The 26,278-nt window shown below is 40.7% G+C and overlaps 1 protein-coding gene across 1 annotated transcript in view; it reads left to right on the plus strand.

Annotated features, from left to right (window-relative positions):
* The window catches only part of LOC126198999 (nuclear exosome regulator NRDE2), a 162,830-nt gene that overhangs the window by 78,422 nt on the left and 58,130 nt on the right, over positions 1–26,278 (plus strand). The window contains exons 8-9 of the mRNA XM_049935675.1: positions 17,871–18,097; positions 24,453–24,734. Of these exons, the coding sequence (XP_049791632.1) occupies positions 17,871–18,097; positions 24,453–24,734 (509 nt within the window). The remainder of the gene's footprint in view (positions 1–17,870; positions 18,098–24,452; positions 24,735–26,278) is intronic.

Genomic DNA, 26,278 nt, shown 5'->3' on the forward strand with positions numbered 1-26,278 from the left:
CTTAGGGTTGTGTGCTTGGAAATGCAATTCTTGCTGTAGATATTTTGGGTAAGTCTGTATGGCATTTCCATCTTTTGACATCTGATTTGGTTTGCTTTTGTATCAGTTCCATTTTATTGATTGGTTTCACTGAGATATTTAAAGTCCAGACCTTGTTTTATTTTGTCTTATTTCCCATCCTTGAATTTTGGTGCTCATTTGTTGCAGGTCATGTAATCTGTCTTTTCAAACGATATCTTGATACTGACTTTATCTGTAATTTCTTTCCTAAGTTCAGTCTTATTTGTATCCCGCCTGGAAGGCGGCGCGTGGGTAGGAGCAGGAGCAGGAAAAATACGTCAGTACTGCACGTAAGTAAAAGTGGTTTACTCATGCCTGAATAAATGTATACAGAGGCATACATAACTTGTACAGATGAGCACAGTCTCTGAAGCTAAGTGTCCCGGCTGTCTGCTCTTGATCAAATGGGCAGAATCTGCAGCGGAGCTTGTGGATCTGCACAGTGCCTGCTAGAGGGCGCTATCATCGGTGTCGGTCGTAGTGCCAACTTAAGTATTTGAACGTAAGCGGTGGCATCTTATCTATCGATACCACGTACCACATCCCTCCCCCCTGAAACGACGCACCGTCATTGAGTAGGGCTTCTGACGGTGGGTGGAGGGACCCAGGGTCGGCGCAGCTGAGGGGGCGGACAGTGGAACTGCCGGGGTGCGCTGTCCACCCACGACCCCTAATTGATCGTGAGGGGGCAAGGAAAACACTCTGTGGAAAACCTGCCCGGGCCGCGCACTGCTCGGATGAGGAGACGGAGCAACGACCTCCATGGCAACGGTGGCGGCAGCGGCGGCAGCCTCAGTGTCCGTCGGTTGCGGCGGCGGCGAGAGGTGCCCGTCCCGTGCACGCGACCGGACCGGCAGCGGCAATGACGGCAGGCGCGTCCACGGAGGTGCCGTCGATGGAGTCGGGGGCTGAGGCGGTGGAAGTCGTGAAGCCTCTAATTCTGCCGGACAAAAAACCAATGGCAGAAAACCGAGGACGGCACAACCGAATCTGGTTTTGGTGTCACTTGAAAGTACCGGAGGGGTCAGAAATGACAAACAAGGTGCGGCCAAGCCGGAGCAGAATGCGCCCCTGCTCCCAGCGCTGTCTGCGAGAGAAAATGCGATATAGCACCAAATAATGCGGCACCATACCGAATGAGGCGAAGCAGCAGGACCATGCGGCGGCGGGTGCAATAGCTGCAGGAGCGACCGATGGGCGCGCCCACGGAGCAATTCTGCTGGGGAACGGGTGCCGTGCGGCTTAGAGTGACAGGAAGCAAGGAAAGTCCAGAGCGCGTGCTCACGAGAGTGTGTGGCATGCAACTTGCTCATGTGCGACTTAAACGTACGCACAAAGCGTTGAGCCTCGCTGTTTGACTCGGGGTGGAATGGGGCTGAGGTCAGATGCCAATGCCATTAGCAGGACAGAATGCTTCAAACTGTGAGGACACGAATTGGGGCCATTGTCAGAGACAATAACTTCAGGAAGGCCCTCAATGCAAAAAATAGACGGCAAAGCCTGAATAGTGCTTGTAGATGTAGTAGAAGACATAGGGACAGCAAAAGTAAAGATGTTGTACGCATCAATAACTATCAGCCAGCGGGTGTCCCAGAAAGGATCCACAAAATCAATATGAACGCACTGCCAAGGCGCCGTAGGAGTCGGCCACGCAAAGAAGCGCTGGCGGGGGAGCAGATAGATGCTCCGTGCAAGAGCAACAGTTAGCAAGCAAATTCTCAATATGTTTATCAGTGCCGACCCAAGTGCAGTGACGACGCGCTAATTGCTTCGTCCGCACTATACCACAATGACCATCTTGCAGCAATCTGAGGATTTCCGACTGCAACAAATGAGGTACAACCACACGAGACTGATCATTGTCAGTTTGTAACAAGATAACACTGTGGTGTACCGACAAGTTGTGATGTTGCACAAAGTAACGTCAAACAAGTTAATCACAAATCTGGGTAGCAGATGGAGGCTTTGAGTATGAATAGACTGCAGAAGAATCTGCAGAGAAGCATCGGCGGCTGTCGCGGAAGCAATGCAACAAAAATCCACCGGAAAGCCCTCAGTTAATTCCTTACCTTGTGAATCAATAAACATGCATGACAATTCAGAAGAATCAAACACTTCGTCAGGACTGATAGGCAGACGAGACAAAGCATCAGCATTGCCATGCTGGGCCGTAGGCCGAAACTAAATTTCGTAATTTTAGTTAGACAAAAACAAAGACCAATGTTGCAACTTTTGTGCAGTACAGGCCGGAACTGGCTTTGACAGATGGAACAATGACATCAAAGGCTTATGGTCGGTGACCAAATAGAACTTACGATTTGAGAATAGTTTTGCTGAGCAGAATTGAGCAACTTAGACACAAAAGGAATTGGGCGATCGACAGAATTAATGCAGTGTGAGAGAACCGCTCCGATCCTATGCCGTGCGAAGATGCATCGACAGCCAAAAGAACTGGTTTGGAGGGATCGAAAGGAATCAAACAGTGATCACTCAACAAAGCAGATTTGAGCTTGTGGAAAGCAGCGTCACATTCTGAAGACCAAACAAAAGGAACATTCTTACGCCAAAGGGGATGCAAAGGCACTGCATTTGGTTGAAACCACATATAATATGTAATTTTGCCCAACACAGACTGAAGTTCTTTCAAGTTCCTGGGTGCTGGCAAGTCTCTAATTGCACTGAGATGTGACGGCGAGGGGTGGATACCCTGTCCTTTAATCATATGTCCTAAATACTGAATGTCAGTTTGAAAAAATTTGCACTTGTCTCTGTTACATTTTAGTCCTGCCTGCAAAAGTACACTAGATAAGGCATGCAAATTCTGCAAATGTTCGTCAGGGGTGCGACCTGATACGACTATATCGTCCAGATAATTGGAACAACCAGGGACAGTGGCACACAACTGCTGCAAGTAAGACTGAAAAATAGCAGGAGCTGAAGCACAACCGAATGGAAGGCGGTGAAACTTGAAAAAGCCAAGGTGGGTGTTGATCACAAAATAGGGCTGTGACTGTTCATCGAGCGGAATCTGAAAGTATGCGTCCCGCAAGTCAATCGTGGAAAATAATTTTCCCGCACCAAGCTTATCAAAAATGTCTTCAGGACGCGGTAAGGGAAACATAGCTACCACTGTCTGGGGATTTACTGTAGACTTAAAGTCAGCACAAATATGGAGCCGACCATTTGGTTTTTTCACACACAGTATAGGCGAAGCCCATGGCGAAGCTGAAACAGGTTCAATTACACCACTATCTTGCAAATGCGTAAGTTCAGCAGCTACGGCATCGCACAGTGCGTGCGGTACCAGGCGTGCGCGCTGGAAAATAGGCATGGCATTGTCTTTAACTATAACATGTACTGCAATGTCTGTGGCACAACCAAGGCCATCAGAAAAGAGTTCAGCAAAATCTTCGCATAGTGCAGCAACGCTGTCTGCATGGTCACTAGCAGTGATGCAAGTACAGTGTCCTGAATTGCGAGGCCGAAAAGTTCAAATGCGTCCATGCCAAAAATGTTTGTAGCATCACTAGAGCGGGGCACATGGAAAGACACTGTACGGGTCGTTGTACCATACGTGGCTTGCAAACTACATACGCTGAGCACTGAGGTTTCCTGTCCAGTAAATGCAGTCAGTGTGGAATGCGAACGACGAAGTGGGGGCAAACCAAGCAAGTCATACATTGATTTAGTGAGTAAAGAAACTGATGCACCAGTGTCCAGCTGCAAGCAAACAGAATGTCCACAAATGTTCAAAGTCACAAAAAGTTTCCTTGCATCACACTGAATGCGAGAGGAAGTGTCGGGCAAAACTTGATTCACACGACAAGCTGTCTAAGCACGTGAAGCAGAAGGCTTTGAATAAATGGCATTACGCCCATAGGCCGATGTGAATCCTAATTACGACGGATTCCGTTGTGGTGATCCCCACGCGAGTCACGTGAACGGGAGACAAGCTCGGAATTAGAGTTTCTCTTACTGCACACAGCTTGCACATGTCCTTTCTTATTACAAAAATAACACTGTGCTTGACAGGATGGGCACTGTCCCGTGGGTGAGCACGATAGCAGTTCGGACATGATTTCAGTTTCTTAGTGGGTGCCTGGTTTGAACTATGTATACGTGCGCGCGAGTGGCACGTCGTATCTGGCTGGGCTGGAGGTCGGGAGGGCCCGTGTTGTGCCGCACTAACAGTACACACACCCGGTGTCATGTTGAACGCAGAAGTAGCCATGTCTAATGTATTTTGTCTGTCTAGCAAGCCCACTACTTCCTGCAAAACGGGTTTTTAAACTTGAGGATTTGCTCTCGGATGCGGTGATCTGCTGCATTTTGCGCAATAGGGTCTCTTAATCATTATATCTGCATATGAGCATCCACATGAGCAATTAAAGTCACAATCAGAAGTAAGTCCCCGAAGGTCTGCTAACCAAGATTTATTCGACTGAGAAGGGCCACACTGAAAGCGAAAGAATTTGTAGCATGCAGCTACCACATTTACACTGTCACAGAAGTGGGAGTTCAAAGCATCAATCACTTCGTCTTACGTTTTAGTTTCTGGGCGGATGGTGGGAAACAATTTCACGAGCACATGGTATAACACAACACCCGTGTTGGCAATGAAAAAGGCAAGCCGCTCTGTACCTGGTATGTTGTATGCTGCGAAGTGTGCCTCGAGCTGGGCGATGTAGTCTGGCCAGCGTTCAACACCAAGAGTGAAGGCACGAAATGGCGGCGCTGTCGGCAACGACGTCGGTACAGTTGGTGGCATCAGAGGCGCCAAAGTAGCTGCAGTTTGTAGTGTGACCAGTCCATTTATGGCAGCAAGCAGCTGCATCATTTGCTGAGCCTGAATACGTACAAGATCAGACAGCGAAGCCTGTTATACTGAAGCTAGCACGAAAAGAAAGCAGTACTGAGCAAAGAAAGGAAATTATAGGAAGGGAAAGGGGAGTCCTCATTGCCAATTTTTGTATCTCACCTGGAAGGCAGCGTGTTGGTAGGAGCAGGAAAAGGTGAAAATCTCTTGGTTCTGCAGTGTGAATTAAAATCACCTTTACTTTAGCAACAAGAGTAATACATAACTTTGCCCTGAGGTGCGAAGCTGAAGCAAAGTGTCCCGGCCGTCTGCTCTCGATGAAATGGGGTGAATCTGCAGCGGGGCTCGTAGGTCTCAACAGCACCTGCTAGAGGGCGCTGTCATCAGTGTCTCGTAGTAGTGCCAACTGAATGACTTTAATATTCTGTGACATCGTAGCTATCGATACCGCAGTCTTATTTTAGGTTGAAGAAGCATGACAATAGATACGTTAAATGTTACAGGATTCATGTTAGCTTATTATTTCTGTAGAGGAAATGGAGAAAGGAGGAGTTGCCATATTTGTCAGAAACTGTTTTGATTTCAAGAATATTGATATTAATAAATTTTGCTCAGAGCAGCACTTAGAAGCTTGTGCAACAGAAGTAGTATTTCATAATAAGTCCTTTATAATAGTATGTATATACAAATCTCCTTCAGGAAATTTTAACCTCTTCATAAAAATTGTGGAAGCTCTGCTGTCCCACCTCATAGCAAAACACAAGGAAACAGTGGTTGCTGGAGATTTTAATGTGGATTTATGGAAAAGCTCTGTCAGTGAACAATTATTGCAGTCAGTAACACCATCATTCAATTTAGTTCCTACTGTGAACTTTGCTACTAGGATATGTAAATGCTCTGGGACTGCTATTGATAATATCTTTGTAGACAAATCTATGGAAAAAAATCATATCACAAAACCAATAGCAAATGGGCTATCTGATCATGACATGCAGCATCTTGCATTAAATGTTGAAACTTGTCAGGATAAAAAATCTATTAAATCTGAGTACATGAGGGTAATAAATAAGTCAAAAATTGAGAAATTCAGGAAATTGCTCAAAGACATGGATTGGATAGTTATTTACAATACATCTGACTCAAATAGAAAATACAGAGCATTCATTAATAAAGTTGCCTCCTCTTTTGAGAATTGTTTTCCCCTAAAGGTAACTCAACTCACACACAAGTCAAAAAATAAACCATGGATTACACAATGAATAAAGATATCATGTGGGACAAAAAGGAGACTCTTATCTACTATCTAGGAACAGCTCTGAGGTTAAAATTGTAATGTATTACAAAGAATACTGCAAAATATTGAAGCAAGTAATCCAGAAATCGAAGCAGATTTATTATGAGGAAAAGATAATTACATCAGGTAACAAAATAAAAACTGTGTATGGGATATTGTGAAGACAAGAGACAGGTGGGGTCAAAAAGGAAGAGGAACAGATAGCTCTAAAAATAAATGAAACTTAGGTAACAAGTACAGTTAGTGTTGCAAAAGAACAGATACCATTGATTACCGTGCAGCTTCTCTAGAATAAATGATCATTAATTGAAACCCTCAGCTGCCAACTGGTGGTGTTGATATACCTTGATGGGTACAGCTGAAAATGTGTGCCACAACTGGGACTCGAACCCGGGATCTCCTGCTTACATGGCAGACACACTATCCATCTGAGCTCCCGAGGACACAGACAAATAGCGCGACTGCAGGGACTTATCCCTTGCACACTTCCTGTGAGACCCACATTCCCAAATGTCCACAGTCTACATACATAATGTTCCTAATAGATACTTGCCCATCCACTCATTACTCGCGCACAATAAGATGACGATTCCCGTAAGAGTTTGGGCAACCTGTGTGCATTCGCACAGACGAAGGTCAATGGCCGGGTAGCCATCGACGTATATCAACAACACTACTCGGCAGCTGAGGATTTCACTTAATTATCATTTATTCTACAGAAGCTGCACGGTCATCAATGGTACCTGTTCTTTCCAGAACAGTTACTATCTTCATATATAGTTAAATGGCTACCCAGCCATTGACCTTTGTCTGTGCGAATGCACACAGGTTGCCCAAACTCTTACAGGAATCATCACCGTAGTGTGTGCGAGTAATCAGTGGATGGACAAATATCTATTAGGAACATTATTTATGTAGATTGTGGACAGTTGGGAATGTGGATCTCACGGGAAGCGTGCAAGGGATAAGTCCCTGCAGTTGCGCTATTCGTCTGTGTCCTCGGTGGCTCAGACGGATAGTGTGTCTACCATGTAAGCAGGAGATTCCAGGTTCAAGTCCTGGTTGGGGCACACATTTTCAGCTGTCCCCATCGAGGTGCATCAACAACACCAGTCGGCAGCTGAGGATTTCAATTAATTATCATTTACTTCATTTCTGTTACTGGCAGCTTGGGGTTATCAGGTTGGGTGAACAGTGCAATTGAGTATCTGAGACCAGTCTGTAAAAATAACTTCAGTAAAATGAAAATGACACATCTCCCAAAGAAGTAGCATTCATCATAAAATCCTTAAAATCTAAGTATTCCAGTGGGTATGATAACATATCAACAAAGTTACTCAAATAGTGCTCATGCGAGTTAAGTTCTATCTTAAGTTACTTGTGTAATCAATCTCTTATCAGAGGAACATTTCCAGACTGGCTAAAATATTCTGAAGTTAAGACTCTTTGCAAGAAGGGGGATAAAAAAATACCACCAAATTCACTTTTGCCGGCTTTCTCAATAATATTTGAAAAGGTTGTGTTCAAGTGTCTCCCTAACCATCTGACTACAAATGATATATTGTCCAAGTCACAGTTTGGATTTTTGAAAGGTTCTGATATAGAGAAAGCTATTTACACTTACAGTGAGAATGCACTTAATTCATTAGATAATAAATTACAAGCTACTGGCATTTTCTGTGACCTGTCAGAAGCCTTTGACTGTGTGAACCACAGCATTCTCCTAAGTAAATTAGAATATTATGGAGTCACCGGCAATGCTGCAAAATCGTTTGAGTCTTATCTAACAGGAAACAAAGGGTGTCGTTGCGAAATACCTGTGAAGTAAGCAGTCAGTCTTCATCTGACTGGGAATTAATTACATGTGGTGTTCCTCAAGGTTCCATTTTGGGTCCATTGCTTTTTGTTGTGTATATTAATGACCTCTCATCTGTTACATTGCCAGATGCTAAGTTTGTTTTGTTTGCAGATGATGCAAACATTGCAATAACTAGAAAGTCAAGTACAGATTTAGAAATAGCTGCTAATCAAATTTTCGCTGACATTAATAAGTGGTTTAAAGCTAATTATTTGTCATTAAACTTTGAGAAGATCTACTATATGCAGTTCAGAACCTGTAAGAGAAGTCCTTCCAGCATGAGTATAATGCATGAAGACATGCAGATCGAAGAGCTTGACAGTGTTAAATTTCTGGAATTACAACTCGACAATAAATTCAGTTGTGAAGGGCGTACCACAGAATTGCTTGAGCACCTAAACAAGTCTGTATTTGCAGTGAGAATGATGTCAGATGTAGGAGATATAAATATAAAAAGAACTTGCATACTTTGCTTACTTTCATTCTATTATGTCGTTTGGGATCATATTCTGGGGCAACTCATCAAACTGAGCAAAAGTTTTTAGGATGCAAAAGTGTGTGATAAGAATCATTTGTGGTGTAAATTCAAGAACATCTTGTAGAAACCTGTTCAAAGAACTTTGTATTCTAACCATTGCTTCTCAGTATATTTAATGAAATGTGTTGTAAGTAATACATCTATATTTCCAACCAATAACTCAGTACACAGTATCAATACTAGGAACAAGAAGAATCTACATAAAGGTCTAAAATCACTTGCCTTGGTCCAAAAGGCGTCCAATATTCAGGAACACACATTTTTAATAAATTGTCAGCAACCATTAAAAACTTGGTTTCAGATAAAGCTTGGTTTAAACAAAGTTTGTAAGACTTTTTGATAGGCAATTTCTTCTACTCCATAGATGAATATCTTAACAGAGACTTTTAAATCAGCTAAAGTGAAAATATCTGTTAGATTTCAGTTTTGACAACACTTCGTCACAACAGTCAAGATTAGGTAATTTGCATATGATAAATTTATTAATAGTGGATAACAGTGTTTCATTCTGACTATGTGTTGATTCTGTAAATCTTAGCTGCATTGTATTAGCTTATTTTTGACCATCTCCTGACAAATGATCAGGGTATTAAGTATTATATTCAAATGTTTTATGTTTTTATGTCATACTTTCTGACATGTTCCACACCCACGAGAATCATCTCAGTTTTTGGGTCTATGGAACAAAAACTGAATCTAATCTAATCCGATTTAATATTGTTATATTGTTTACAGATGCTAGGCAGTCTATATATAACTTTCCTCGACCAAAAGTGATAAGTTGCTCAATTTTGTTTACTGATTACTATTGGCAGCAATCTTCTTTCACTGTCTCAAGGATACAGTTGAAAATTAATGGAGACACCCCTAACCTTGTTTTGCTCCCATTTTGATTCCAAAGGCATCTGAGAGTTCCTCTAGAATTTAACCTTGGGATTTGTATCGGTCAGCGTCTGTTTTATGATTGCAAGTGTTTTCAGACTGAGACCTAGTTCTTTTAATTTTTGGAAGAGTGGTTCATGGTCAGCTGTGTCATAGGCTTTTTTGACATTAACAAATGTGCAGACTAAATTTTTGCTACAAATTCTATGATGCCTTAGGATAAGCTTTAGGTTCAAGATTTGCTATGAACAAGTGCGGCCTGGGCTGAATCCTGCCTTTGGTCCTCCAATTTTTGATTCAAGCTCTTTTTGGTGCTGTGTTGAGAAAACACTGAAATAGAATTTTGTATGAAACTGGTAGTAACGAGGTTCACCTGTAGTTATTTACACCTTTCTGCCTCTCTTCTTGTGTAATAGGTAATGAATTTTTCCAGTGTTCTCGAATTTTTTCTGTTTGCCAAACGTCATACGTGATTTTGGTGATTTCTTTTATGGTGTTTTAACCTACTGATTCGAGGATTTTACCATGATTTCACCTTTCCCTGTTGCTTTATTATTTTGTGTCTTTTGAACTGTCTGGAGATTTCTCCATCTGGCAATTTGGCAAGTTGCTGGCAGTTTTCTCTATTATTCAGAGCCAGTTGCCCAGTTTCTTTCTTGAAGTAGAGACTTTGTGATTGATATGTGAGCATTTTTTTAAGTTCTTGGAGGAATTTCATGTGTTGTTTATTTTGAAATCTTTCCTGATTTCAAATAGTTTATCTTTTATTTCCTTTTGGGCCTTGTGATGAATTTGGCTATCTCTTACCTCACTGTCAGGAATCTTTTTTAGTTGTCTTATTGTTGTTCCAACTGTTGTATGCATCCTGTCAAGATTGAATTATATACTAATACTGGCTGACAAACACAGCATTTCCAGAGTATTTGCTTTGCCAATTTTCTGTCAGAAATGAAAACAAAAAAGAACTATGTTTGTAGTGAAGTCTCAAAAAAAAATTTCATTGCCATGTATTTGTGAAAAAACCTTTAAAATTATGAAACAGCTGTACAAAGGAATACGCATAATGTAAAAATATATAAGTACAGTATCCAAATTAAGTAATATGATCCTGGATAGTTTCTGTACACTAGGTGAATGTACGGATGGTGACTTGTTGGCTTTGTTCTGTTCTTGAATCTCAGAACATTTTTTCTCCTTACCAGTGCAGCTTTCAGAGGGATAGTCTTTGATCGATTTACATCTACATATACATCGATACTCCACAAGCGACTGTACGGTGCGTGACGGTGGGTTACCTATACCAATCTAATCATTTCCTTCCCTGTTCCACTTGCAAATAGAGCGAGGGAAAAATGACTGTATGTATGCCTGTGTATGAACCCTAATTCCTCATATCTTATCTTTGTGGTCTTTATGCACTATGTATCGTGGAGAGGTTAGAATCGTTCTGCAGTCAGATTAAGATGCCAGTTCTCTAAATTTTCTCAGCAGTGTTCCTCCAACAGAACGTCACCTTTCCTCCAGGGATTTCCATTTGAGTTCCCTAAGCTTCTCCATAACATTTGTATGTTGTTCAGACCTGCTGGTAACAAATCTGGAGTCTGCCTCTGAATTTCTTCGATGTCTTCCTTTAATCCGACCTGATACTTGAGCAATACTCAAGAACAGGTCGCAGTAGCATCCTGTATGTGGTGTCCTTCACAGATGAAGCACACTTCCCTCAAATGCTTCCAATAAACCAAAGGTAACCTTTCTCCTTCCATACCACAACCCTCACTTGCTGTGCAACATTGTTGTTGTTGTGGTCTTCAGTCCTGAGACTGGTTTGATGCAGCTCTCCATGCTACTCTATCCTGTGCAAGCTTCTTCATCTCCCAGTACCTACTGCAACCTACATCCTTCTGAATCTGCTTAGTGTATGCATCTCTTGGTCTCCCCCTACGATTTTTACCCTCCACGCTGCCCTCCAATACTAAATTGGTGATCCCTTGATGCCTCAGAACATGTCCTACCAACCGATCCCTTCTTCTGGTCAAGTTGTGCCACAAACTCCTCTTCTCCCCAATCCTATTCAGTACCTCCTCATTAGTTATGTGATCTACCCATCTAATCTTCAGCATTCTTCTGTAGCACCACATTTCAAAAGCTTCTATTCTCTTCTTGTCCAAACTATTTATCGTCCATGTTTCACTTCCATACATGGCTACACTCCATACAAATACTTTCAGAAAAGACTTCCTGACACTTAAATCTATACTCGATGTTAACAAATTTCTCTTCTTCAGAAACGCTTTCCTTGCCATTGCCAGTCTACATTTTATATCCTCTCTACTTCGACCATCATCAGTTATTTTGCTCCCCAAATAGCAAAACTCCTTTACTACTTTAAGTGTCTCATTTCCTAATCTAATACCCTCAACATCACCCGACTTAATTCGACTACATTCCATTATCCTCGTTTTGCTTTTGTTGATGTTCATCTTATATCCTCCCTTCAAGACACCATCCATTCCGTTCAACTGCTCTTCCAAGTCCTTTGCTGTCTCTGACAGAATTACAATGTCATCGGCGAACCTCAAAGTTTTTATTTCTTCTCCATGGATTTTAATACCTACTCCGAATTTTTCTTTTGTTTCCTTTACTGCTTGCTCAATATACAGATTGAATAACATCGGGGAGAGGCTACAACCCTGTCTTACTCCCTTCCCAACCACTGCTTCCCTTTCATGTCCCTCGACTCTTATAACTGCCATCTGGTTTCTGTACAAATTGTAAATAGCCTTTCGCTCCCTGTATTTTACCCCTGCCACCTTTAGAATTTGAAAGAGAGTATTGCAGTCAACATTGTCAAAAGCTTTCTCTAAGTCTACAAATGCTAGAAACATAGGTTTGCCTTTCCTTAATCTTTCTTCTAAGATAAGTCGTAAGGTCAGTATTGCCTCACGTGTTCCAGTATTTCTACGGAATCCAAACTGATCTTCCCCGAGGTCGGCTTCTACTAGTTTTTCCATTCGTCTGTAAAGAATTCGTGTTAGTATTTTGCAGCTGTGGCTTATTAAGCTGATTGTTCGGTAATTCTCACATCTGTCAACACCTGCTTTCTTTGGGATTGGAATTATTATATTCTTCTTGAAGTCTGAGGGTATTTCACCTGTTTCATACATCTTGCTCACCAGATGGTAGAGTTTTGTCAGGACTGGCTCTCCCAAAGCCGTCAGTAGTTCCAATGGAATGTTGTCTACTCCGGGGGCCTTGTTTCGACTTAGGTCTTTCAGTGCTCTGTCAAACTCTTCACGCAGTATCGTATCTCCCATTTCATCTTCATCTACATCCTCTACCATTTCCATAATATTGTCCTCAAGTACATCGCCCTTGTATAGACCCTCTATATACTCCTTCCACCTTTCTGCTTTACCTTCTTTGCTTAGAACTGGGTTTCCATCTGAGCTCTTGATGTTCATACAAGTGGTTCTCTTATCTCCAAAGGTCTCTTTAATTTTCCTGTAGGCAGTATCTATCTTATCCCTAGTGAGATAAACCTCTAAATCCTTACATTTGTCCTCTAGCCATCCCTGCTTAGCCATTTTGCACTTCCTGTTGATCTCATTTTTGAGACGTTTGTATTCCTTTTTGCCTGCTTCATTTACAGCATTTTTATATTTTCTCCTTTCATCAATTAAATTCAATATTTCTTCTGTTACCCAAGGATTTTTACTAGCCCTCGTCTTTTTACCTACTTGATCCTCTGCTGCCTTCACTACTTCATCCCTCAAAGCTACCCATTCTTCTTCTACTGTATTTCTATCCCCCATTCCTGTCAATTGTTCCCTTATGCTCTCCCTGAGACTCTGTACAACCTCTGGTTCTTTCAGTTTATCCAGGTCCCATCTCCTTAAATTCCCACCTTTTTGCAGTTTCTTCAGTTTTAATCTACAGGTCATAACCAATAGATTGTGGTCAGAGTCCACATCTGCCCCTGGAAATGTCTTACAATTTAAAACCTGGTTCCTAAATCTCTGTCTTACCATTATATAATCTATCTGATACCTTTTAGTATCTCCAGGGTTCTTCCATGTATACAACCTTCTATCATGATTCTTAAACCAAGTGTTAGCTATGATTAAGTTGTGCTCTGTGCAAAATTCTATCAGGCGGCTTCCTCTTTCATTTCTTAGCCCCAATCCATATTCACCTACTACGTTTCCTTCTCTCCCTTTTCCTACACTCGAATTCCAGTCACCCATGACTATTAAATTTTCGTCTCCCTTCACTATCTGAATAATTTCTTTTATTTCATCATACATTTCTTCAATTTCTTCGTCATCTGCAGAGCTAGTTGGCATATAAACTTGTACTACTGTAGTAGGTGTGGGCTTCGTATCTATCTTGGCCACAATAATGCGTTCACTAAGCTGCTTGTAGTAGCTTACCCGCGTTCCTATTTTCCTATTCATTATTAAACCTACTCCTGCATTACCCCTATTTGACTTTGTGTTTATAACCCTGTAGTCACCTGACCAGAAGTCTTGTTCCTCCTGCCACCGAACTTCACTAATTCCCACTATATCTAACTTTAACCTATCCATTTCCCTTTTCAAATTTTCTAACCTACCTGCCCGATTAAGGGACCTGACATTCCACACTCCGATCCATAGAATGCCAGTTTTCTTTCTCCTGATAACGACATCCTTTTGAGTAGTCCCCGCCTGGAGATCTGAATGGGGGACTATTTTACCTCCGGAATATTTTACCCAAGAGAACGACATCATCATTTAATCATACAGTAAAGCTGCATGCCCTCGGGAAAAATTACGGCCGTAGTTTCCCCTTGCTTTCAGCCGTTCGCAGTACCAGCACAGCAAGGCCGTTTTGGTTATTGTTACAAGGCCAGATCAGTCAATCATCCAGACTGTTGCCCTTGCAACTACTGAAAAGGCTGCTGCCCCTCTTCAGGAACCACACGTTTGTCTGGCCTCTCAACAGATACCCCTCCGTTGTGGTTGTACCTACGGTACGGCTATCTGTATCGCTGAGGCGCGCAAGCCTCCCCACCAACGGCAAGGTCCATGGTTCATGGGAGGGGGGTGTGCAACATTATGCCCAGATATTTAAACAACATGACTGTGTCAGGCAGGATACTGCCAATGCTGTATCCAAACATTTTGGGTTTCTTTCTCCTACTCATCCATATTAACTTACATTTTTCTTCATTCAGAGCTAGTTTCCATTCAACACACCAACTAGAAATTTTGTCTGAATTTTCTTGTATCCTCCTAGAGTCACTCAAATTCAACAACATATTGTACACTATAGAATCATCAGTAAAAAACCGCAGATTGTTGCCCGCCCTGTCCACCAAATCATTTATATATATAGAGAATAATAGCAATCCTATCACACTTCTCTGTGGCGCACCTGATGACACCCTTGTTGAAAACAACATACTGGGTTCTATTACTTCAGAAATCTTCGTGCCACTCACATATTCCATATGCTTGTACCTTTAATAGCAGTCTGAATTTACGCAAAACATCTGAAACAATTTCATGGCTTGAGCCAGCATCCCACCAACTTCTCTGATTCTGATTCGTTGACCTTCGATAGTCATTTCTTTCACTTTTTCACAGTTTCATCAGTTGATGTGCTGGACACAACCCAGTCATCTTCAGTGTCTTCAAGGTCTTCTTTGACACGCTTAATAGCATTCATAACTCCTTGTTTTACTCATTGTAAGTTCAGCAAAACCAATATCTAATATTTCTAAAATTTTTATGCTGTCTTGCAGTATAAAGTTTTACACAAAGTAAACAATCACCAACACTGCCAAAACACCTGTAACCTGTATGGCAGCTGACGGTAAACTAAATATTCAGTATGCCTAACATTGTATAGATAATTTTCAGACATGTTTATCAACACAGTGACAAAAAAGTCGTACAAATCAGACTAATACTGTATTGTGTACAGTGTTAATGCTTTTATCTAAAACTGAACGCTACCTGTGCATATTTGCATGCAGCATCGCCGCAAAGTTAAAGTGTGCACAGTGGAAGGTCTGTAGAACTTTGTGAAACAGTGTGTAGCAGCACCTTGTGATGTAGCTGGGTAGGCAGAGTATGGATTTGCCAGCTTGCTCTTGAGTTTACCAACAGGCTGACCTCACACTTATATTTCACTTTTTGTACATAACAATAGTTGCCCAGTTTTATAAAATACATAACTATTTTTTTTAATTTTTAACAGAAGCATACACCTACACTATGTGATCAAAAGTATCCGGACACCTCCAAAAACATATGTTTTTCATATTAGGTGCATTGTGCTGCCACTTACTGCCAAGTACTTCATATCAACGAACTCAGTATTCCTCAGACATCGTAATAGAGCAGAATGGGGTGCTCCGCGGATCTCACGGACTTTGACTGTGGTCTGGTGATTGGATGTCATTTGTGTCAGACATCTGTACATGAGATTTCCACATTCCTAGACAGCCCCAGGTCCACTGTTTCTGATGTGGTAGTGAAGTGGATACGTGAAGGGACACATACAGCACAAAAGCGTACAGGCCATCTGTTGACTGACAGAGACTGCCGACAGTTGAAGAGGGTCATAATGTGTAATAGGCAGACATCTATCCAGACCAACACACAGGAATTCCTAACTGCATCAGGATCCACTGCAAGTACTGTGACAGTTAGGCGGGAGGTGAGAACACTTGGATTTCATGGTCGAGCTGCTGCTTATAAGCCACACATCAAGCCGGTAAATGCCAAATGACGTCTCACTTTTTGTAAGGAGTGTGAACATTGCATGATTGAACTGTGGAAAAATGTTGACAATAACATCCCTGTAATGGACTGGCCTGCACAGAGTCCTGACCTGAATCCTATAGAACACCTTTGGGGTGTTTTGGAATGCCGACTTCATGCCAGACTTCACTGACCAACATTGATACCTGTCCTTAGTGCAGCACTCCGTGAAGAATTGGCTGTCATTCCCCAAGAAACCTTTCAGCACCTGATTGAACATATGCTTGCGAGAGTGGAATCTGTCATCAAAGCTAAGGGTGGGCCAACACCACGTTGAATTCTAGCATTACAGATGGAGGGCACCACAAACTTGTAAGTCATTTTCATCCAGATGTCTGGATGCTTTTGCTCACATAGTGTATGTGACATTTATTAGTAAAGCTAATTTTTATCATTGTTTGTAACGCAGATACTCTAGTGAATAATCTTACAAAATATTTCAACAATCGATTTGAGGAAAACTAGTCCATGAAATCTTTCTCTACCGAGTCCCGAACGGCAAGCTGCTCTTGTGTCCCCCACTTTAGAAATCAGTCTTTGAGAAGGAATGAAAGCATCCTCTATGCAGAACAGATCATTTTGTCTTCCCAGAATTGGAGAGGAGGAGATTTTCTTCCCATTACAGGCTATTGTCAATAGAGCCAAACATCTGCTACTGATACTGTGCTAGATCTCTGCTGTAGCTGTATTCAAACCAATGTTTCGTGAATGCTCCACGAATCATCTCTGCAGTAGCCAGTAAATGCATACATGATTTTTCGACTTTGGCTACCTTCTATATCTGCTTCTATAGAACAATGGCATTTAACGTGTTAGATCAGTGACAGCAAAGTGATTGTAACCACAACACAGTTGACACGAATTGTTCTGACTTCATGCCCTGCCCCACCCATCAGTTCCCAGTCTTCCTACAACCCCAACCCACCCCATGTCCCTGTAAGTGTGTTTATGCTGTCCCCCAGATGGCAAGTAGGTTTGTGGTGCTTTGTGAAAGACATTGTGGTTTAATGTCTGTGGGACAAATCAGAAAAAATTGTTTATCTTCATATAATATTGTAAAGTTTGTTAAGGTAAAATTTTTACACTTGTAATGGGCTGGAAGTGATGAAGATTTTTTAATGTTCTGTAATTTTGTTTTCTTTTAATACTAGTGTTATGGCTTTCATTTAATGGTTTTTAAGTTCCAACGTGCTGTTTGTGGCACTGCTGTTCTTTACTGTTCTGTGATTTTAAGTATTTGACTGTTTTTGGTAAAGATTTTAAAAGTATTGTGTTTATTTTTGACTAGTATTGTTACTGTATTAATTGTTGTATTTTTGATGATTGGAGAATATTGTAATAAATACGAAAGATTTCTTTTATCCTGATAGGGTGCCTCCTTCACAACGTTTCCTTACCGCTGCAGGAGGAGTCGAGGGCCAGTTTTCTATATGCACTGTGACTGTTCATTTGCAATTCATAGTATGCATACATGTATTTTGACATGGTTCTTGTATTTTTGGAAATAACATTTTGACCATCTGGTACATAAATTTGCAACTTTTGCTGACATGTAATTAGTCTAGAATGCTGGAAGCTCATACACTTCAAAATAATTGACTGGTTGGTTTCAGTGACAGAAGAAATGAAAGTTATGAGATCGCAGTTGCCATTGATGACTTTATGGGCACGCGTTGAACGAATCCGTGAAGATGCTCATTGGCTGCCTGTATCTGACAGTGAGGAGTCTGAGGATCCTCAGCGGCATGTAACTGGGGAAGACATTGCAGGGATGGTCCATCCCATTACTGAACCTATGCTGAATTTCAGGCTCATCGCTGTGTGCATCTCACTTCTCAAGGTGAGTCTATGCAAAAAAAGTTAGTACAATATTAGCTGTAAAGCAAAATTTGGGAAATTATAATTCTGTTGTAAAAGGCTGCAAGAAAAACACTTTGGTTTTTTATTATTTTGTATTTTTTTAATAATTCCTCCCACTTTATGTCACCCGTTACGTAAGAGTTTCTTTTGGCATCAATTAGTGAAATGTCACAATGATATTGGAAATGTTGCTCGCTGTGGCATTGTTTTCTCTAGAGGATGAGGGAAGGATAATCTGGCACCAGATGTGCCCCCTTAGAATCTCTGTGGTGTAACATTTTATTAGCTATCAGTTCAATTTATGAAATCAAAGATTATAACTCAGTGTTGCACTTCTTTCAGATAATTAATATGAAGCGTACAACATGTAAATTTACTATAAAGTTATAATATTAAGTTATAGTACTTACATTTCATTTTCTTCAGATATCGATAATTGAGATGTATTTTCCTGTAAACTAATAATTTCATAGTTTTTAATGACAGACATTTTTGTAACAAACTTATGAAATGATAGCACAGTAATTGAATTTTCACTTGCATTTTAATGAATATTTAGCAAATCTTCTGAACACAAAACATACAAACTTGCTCAGAAATGGACTGCTTAACAGCTGACACTGACAGTGGCACAGTGTATGGTGCCACTAGACTATAAATAACAGACAGCAGTTATATTATGCTTATAAAAATTGATTATTTTCATTCATACTACAGTTTCAGTTATATAAAGTGTTACTGAAATGATTATGAATGTAGGCTTATAATTTAAAGGTACAGTTTTATAAGAGTTCAGGTACAGAAATAAGCTTTGTAAAGATTGGAAATATGTTTTAATAAATGGAATTTTGATTAAATGTATCTCTCCATAGAAAATGTTAGTAAATGTGATTAACAAACAATTAATTTGAGAAAAAAGTAATTTCTTTTTGATGAAAAATTGATTTCGATGCTGACATTCACACATGATCTTGTACAAAAGCTGAACAACGTACTGCAGTCAGATATTTGGTTAATATATTTTTAATTTGATTTATGTTATCGTATTATGTTCTGGAACATTCCAAACAGTAGTTTGATTGTCCAAAAGTATGTTTTTTGAGTATAGTATTATGATGTTTCACTAGCTTTACTATACTAGTGAAACATCAAAGTTGTGAAAGTACAATGAGCAATGCGAGAGCATTGTCAACATAACTGATGTCCAAGCCCCTGCACTGTTAGCTTTATAGCATAGCCATAGGCACCGATTGGTTGGCATGTGGTGCGTGACCCCTAGTGCTGAGGTGATGACAGCAGTGCCTGCAAATATTAATACCACATAGCAGCTGTCATATGTCAATGATTTTTGGTGGTAATTTGAACTTGTGAGGCTGGGATACTAGATCCCCCCGAAATGGGTGTGTAGGGCCTGAAGGACCCTGGATGATGTTCCAGAAGCTGAACCAGTGGCGCAGTTGGTGTCCTGGTGGAGGAGCCCGATAACTGGGGGAAGGAGTGCAATATGTCAGGCAATGCGCTGGGGAATGGCAGTGTAGGAGACTACTGTTGAGTGGACTGATGCTGTGATGAGGTCGCAACCTCCATACCCGCATTCATAGGAACTGCTGACAGTGCCCTGGGGCTCAAATTGTATCTGTGTGGTTGAGAAATTTGCAAGGACAGACACACTAACTCCGAGTGACCCACCAGTGGTGGTGCAGTCAGTATGTGAACAGAGTTGGTTGGTCTGCAAACGTTCCAGACCACTCAGAGTATCAACTGTCATAAGGTGCTTGCCCATGGGTGACCACCAATGTAGCCAGCATCCATGAAAAGTTTTGTTCTGCGTGTATGTACCCAGACCACTGTGGGGGGGGGGGGGGGGGTGTGTGTATCATCCAGCTTGTCAGATCCAGACATAAACAGGCTTCCCAAAGATTGGAAATATGTTTCATGCAAACAGAATTTTCATTAAATGCATCTCTCCTTGGAACATTATAGTAAATGCAATTGATAAACAATTAATTTCAGACAAAAATAATTTTCTTTTAAATAAAAAAAATTGATTTTGATGCTGACATTAACACATGATCTTGTATAAAGCTGAACAATTTACTTGGTCAGTATAGCTGGTTACTTGTTATCTTGTTACTGTCTGGAACATTCTAAACAGTAGTTTTATAAAATATGATAATATTATGCTATCCAACCAGCTAAAGCAACAGCAGAATCATGAATAACAAAAGTTAACAGTAGTAATGGGAAAATACTGGAAAGTAATTTTACTACCAAAAAGCTTAATAGGTAACAAAACACACACACACACACACACACACACACAAAAAAATATCAAAAAGGAGCTTATATCTTCCACCTACTTTTCTGCATAGTCACAAGTGTTCTCAACACCTTTCTCCCGTCATGGTACCAATTTCACATGCCCTGTTGTTGTAGAAGTCCTTTTAGTTGGATTATAGCCACATGTGGACTGTTGATTTCAACATCAGTCGCAAATTGTTGGCCGACCAAGAATTTCTTCATGGGACCAAATAGATGAAAGTCTGACAGTGCAAGGTCTGGACTGTGTGGAGGATGCTGGACGCTTTACCGCCTTGCACACAAATTTTGCAGTTTTCTCACAAACAGGAGCAGCATTATGGAGACGAGCATCGTCATTAAGAAGTTTGATACTGCCTGCTTTAATTTTGTGACGTTTGTCACGAAGGGCATGATAACAGCTTAACTAAAGTTTTAATACAGGCAGCAACATTCTCAGTGGTCCTGTGTTCAGCAAAGTCCACCAGTAACACACCCTGCATATCCCAGAATACTGTCACAAGCACTTTCCTAGCAGATTGAGTCACACAGATTTTTTTTATTTTTTATTTTTTTTATTTTATATATTTTTTTAAATTAATTAATTAATTTTTTTTTTTTTTTTTTTTTTTTTTTTTTTGCGCTGGGGAACCAGCATGGTTCCACTCCATAGAGGCCTGCTTGGCTTTGGGCATGTAGTGGTATGCCCACGGCTCATCACCAGTAATTCATTAACTGATCCAAGCTTGTCTTGATTCGTTGGCCCCTGTGGTTGTCTGTCAGGTTATTTGGCTCCCAGTGACCACTAACTTAATGAAATTTCAGTGTGAACAACATTGTACACTGCACCACTGGAAATGTTGAACTGCTGTGATAAGGTTTGCACTTGTACATGCTAATCATTCAAAATTGCTGCCTCAGTAGCTTCAATATGCTGTGGGGTTGCAGCTGTCACCAGCTATCTGGAGTGTGGAGAATCATTAAGGTTCACGCGGCCCTCTTGGAAGAGTGTGCACCACCTGGAGACATTGCCACTGTCCATATAGTTGCTCCATACATGCCATGCGTGTCCCTGTGAACTTCAATTGGTTTATGGCCTTCGGCCCACATATATCAAATGAAACTTTGTTGCTCTTCACAAGTTGATGACAGTTAACACGTGCACCATGTTTGTTTCATAATTCAGGCTTCTCTCACTAGGGCACCACATGAAAAAGTACCCTCTGTAGCGCAAAATTAAAACTGCGTGGTTGTGAAATTTCAACATTCCAGCTGTAATACCAGGGGAGAAACAATTACAATGTGTTGCTTTGCAGTCCTCCCTCATACAAAATATTATCCTATTCACAACCTACTGGTCAGGTTGTATAATAAACACAAGGATTGGGTGCTGCAGTAATCCATACCATCAGATCACCCAACCCTGGTAAGACTGACCAAGGTTCTGTTGGGAGTTGACACAACATCACTTTTAATAAGAAGAGAAAAAGTTACAAATTTCGTCAAAAGACAATGAAACTAGTTCAGTTAGTGGAACTAACATTGTCAACATTCATGGGTCGCTCTGCAGCACTTCAATTCCATGTCCAGTCATTCTGATTTAGGTTTTCTATCATTTCCCTGATCGCTTAATGTAAATGGGAAGATGGTTCCTTTAAAAAGACAGCAAATTACTGTTCCTATCCTTTGACCAAACCTAGCATGTAATCCATCTCTGTTGATCTCATCATTAATGGGATGTTATTTGCCAATCTTCCTTCCTCTCATCCTTCTTTTTCCATGACAAGTAGAAATGATCTCTATAGGTTTGATTCACATACTTAGAAAACATCTAAAGTTTTTGCACGTACCGCATGTCTCATGGAGTTGTGATAATGCAGGTATGAATTTCTTCATCACAACTGAATTGTTAGCAATGAATCCTCTTTATTACCCAAGACAAATTTTATAGTAATACTCTTGCATAAGTAGAGTGCATTATGTTCATAACTAGTGTGACCCATCTGTAGACCAACTAAGTTGCATAGTGTGTACACAGCAGAATAATTTTGTAACAGCTTCATACTTCAGTGAACAAGGTGCAGTTCATATACAATCACTTTTATTTTATTGTGAGATGATGATGATACTGGCTGTATCATTACTTGCAGTGTTGATTGCTGTGAAGTGTGAAGAAAGTGCCACCTGTCCGAATGATGAAGAAAAACCCAAAGCTCTTTGAATGAATGTTTCAAACAGTGATGAAATACTTTTCAAGTCCACACCTTGAAATTGTTCATAGTATTTATTCATACTTTTTTGCCCTTGTTTTTATCCAGGTACTCAAATCACACCAGTGTTTACATTCTAGTATTTTATGACACAATGTACAAGGACTTAAATTGCATTGTGTGGGGACATCTCTTTTCCTGACACAATTTTGGATTAATTTTGTAACTTTTTCATGTTTCTGTGCTATGTCTTTGACGCATCATGAATATCTGGTGGCCAGAAAAAATATGTAATGAGGAGCTCTGGCGAATAACAAACCAGATACCTATAGAAGACCAGATACGAGAGAGAAAGTGGGGTTGGTTGGAGCACACCTTGAGAAAACCAGATGGAGCCACCGAGAAAAAAGCATTGGAATGGAATCCACAGGGAACAAGGAAGAGAGGAAGACCAAGGGGCGCTTGGAAGAGGACAGTGGAAGGGGAAGCAAAATGAGTTGGCAAGACCTGGGCAGAATTGAGGCAAATGGCCAAAGACAGAGATGGATGGCGAGTTCTCCTGCATGCCGTATGCCCCATAGGGGCCAAAGGAATTAAGTCAAGTCAGTGCTATTGTGCTATACAGTGGAGAGTTCATACAGGCAATTTGATTGATCAGCGATGAGTTTCATTTCTGAAAGACATAATATATTTTAATGGAACAGGGTGTAGTGACAATATTTTGCTTAGAAAAATCTTTGACAGGTGTAAATGACAAAGACAAACCTTCAGTTCTGCCATTTTATTCCAACCAATTTTTCAAACAAACAGATGTGATCATCAATAGCTAAGATGCATGTACATGTGTTTGAAACTTTGAATCAGTCTGTGAGGTATGCACAGGTAGCATACTTTGCTGCCCTCTTCCTCCAAAAAGGTCGTGTTCTGGGTTGCAGTCCCAGGTTGGCACGTGGGTTAAACTTGTCATAAAATGCGAGCTAAAGGAAAAAAATATTTATCAGTAGCAGCCCTAAGGCTATGGTGAAGTCAAACTTCATGCTGTTTCCCTTTATTCAGACGTGCCAAGCCAAAAGCTCTCTGTGAAGTTTTGATGGTCAGGAGGGAAACAAGGGAAAAGTTGACAGTTTTACATTTTAGGAAAAATGTTAACTTTTTTGAAAAACATTTGGAAACTACAGCAAATGAAGAGTAAATGAAGATCCATTTATCTCGTGAACAAACAAGTGACACTTAGATGTGAAAAGGGAAAGATCAGAAATTACTCTGTAGCACTTTGTGTGTGAAATCAAATGACTGATGTTTTAAGAGTGTGGCGAAAATAATTATTGCAATTCTTGATCAGTTTTTATTTTGATTAATTAATTAATTAATATTCACTCATGATATGAAGCATTTTATTAATGTGAACCAGTGGTCTTGTTACCAAATTATTTTACAGTGTTGGGTGGTAACGCCTTAGAGGAGTCTGACACTGCTTTTGTATGTGTTATAAATCAGTGCCATCATCATCATTAAATCAGATTTTGTCCAAACTCTCTTGTGAAAAATGCATCCTGCTTGACATGAGACCTCATTTCCCCATTCTTGTATCTCCCACCCCTCCCCCCCCCCCCTCTCTCAACATAACCATAATTTGGTGTTAATGCGAAAATAATCTTGGATTTTGATAGTTTTTGTGCAGAACGCTTTTTTGTTGAGTATTGCAGAATTAAGATCTCGATGCAAGAAAAACTTCATTACATTATACCTGTCTTTGTTGTTATTATCTGTAATTTTTGTTACTGCATTTTATGGTGCTGACCACAAGTGTATTGTTTCCAATAACAGGTTCCTTTGCTACCTTGCCGTGATTGCTGGGTGCGTTTGCTCGGTATGGATCAAGTGCCTTGGGCTGTGGATGGCCCAGAGTGGTTTCTGCCAGTGTTGCAGCCACCTAGCCCACTGTGGAAACCACCTCCAGCCAAAATACTTCAGTGTGTGTTGGAACTAGTGGGTGGACCACAGTACTTGCTCACAACACTTGGGCAACCTGTGTACTTAAATAGTGTTTGCAGAATCTTGCGGCTAGTTTCAGACATTTTACCAGAACCAGCAGCTACTGCATTTCTAGTAAGTATATCATCAATACCTTTATTATGTTGTTAGCCTAATATGAGACATTACTATTCAGAATAACTTGACAGCTATAACCAGTTATTAGAATTTTGAGGGACGGTATTTTGCTCCACTCTAGTTTTAGCCTTCATTATGTTCTTCTTTGTGTATGTAAGTACAAATACCAGTGACACTGCAAGAGGAAAATTATAACAATCATTCAAAAAATAATGCAGAGTAAACAGTTACTGAATGCTTTGACTGAGTTGGACTGCCACAGCTGTCAAAGAATGTGCATGATGCACAATTACGAGTTACAGCAGTTCACCCCTGAAGTGTATGTGGTGCAGTTGACTGGTGGAGAAATTTTGAGTTATGTGTTTTTTTATTGTGGATCCTCTTTTGATCAGATTGTGGGAGACTCTGGTGAAAGATCAAATGGTCTCCACAAATAGACTCCTTCAGCGTAGGAAACAGTCTCACCTCTCTCTTCTTTTTGTCTGTCTGCTCTTCAGTAATTCGTTGTGTGAAACAATACCATGTTCTACAGTTTATTCTTCTCAAACTTCCTAGAAATCACTTTACCTTATAAAGTTCCAATGCTAATATACACTTGTCGTTCCTCTGTCATCATTGCATTGAAGTACACTGAAGTTCGTATTTCACAGAGTCATCATTTGCAAGTACTAGATAAAGAATGACTTTTAGTATCATAATCTTAATTGTGTGTTTCATTTTGGATTGCTGTCGATTTGTAATTACTTTTGAAATAATTAACCTATCATAAAATGCAAAGGATAATCATGACTTGCCAAATAGAGGTGCTGACTAGTGGACAGTCATGTAGAAAAGACAGAAGAGTGCTTTGGTCAAAGCCATGTTTACATTGTCTTGTGGATACAACAAAATTCATTTGTATAACATCTACAAACATGGGACAATGAGTTAAAAGTCTGAAACTGTAACTAAGTCCAATCCAAAAGATAAGTGTCCAATCCAGCATAACAGGAAAACTAAGCAGAGTGCATTGTGCCGATAACTCAAGTCTATTTAAAGGCCATTTGCCAAAGAAATCCTCATTCTTTGGGATGGCACATATGGGTGCATGAGCCAGCCCTGGTTTGTGTCAGTTGCATCTTGGAAGGAGGCAAGTCACTGGTTCTGCCATTTTCATCTCAGCACTGGCTGTGGAACCCACATGGAGGGTGGGTGGGTGGTCCCACGATGTTGTTTACAGAGAGTAGCACAAGAGCTGAGCCATGATGTGATGATGGAGGGTACTGGTGAAGTGATGGTCGGATGGACTGCAGGCCTGAATGAAAGTTGTGGCATCAGCGGTGTTGGATATTGTCTGGCATGGAGCTGGTTTTGATGCAGACACCAGTAAAACCCATCTCCATTGATGATAAACATATGATAGCTGTGTATCTGTATATTATATTATAATATAAAGACTAGAGTAATGCCTACCTCTGGAACATTGTGCCAATCTATCCTGCAGCTTCCATCAGTGGCTGAATGAGGCTACAGTGCTTTGTTACCTGGTGTAATTGCACCCC

This window comes from Schistocerca nitens, chromosome 8 (genome assembly GCF_023898315.1).
Source record: "Schistocerca nitens isolate TAMUIC-IGC-003100 chromosome 8, iqSchNite1.1, whole genome shotgun sequence".
Lineage (NCBI taxonomy): Eukaryota > Metazoa > Arthropoda > Insecta > Orthoptera > Acrididae > Schistocerca > Schistocerca nitens.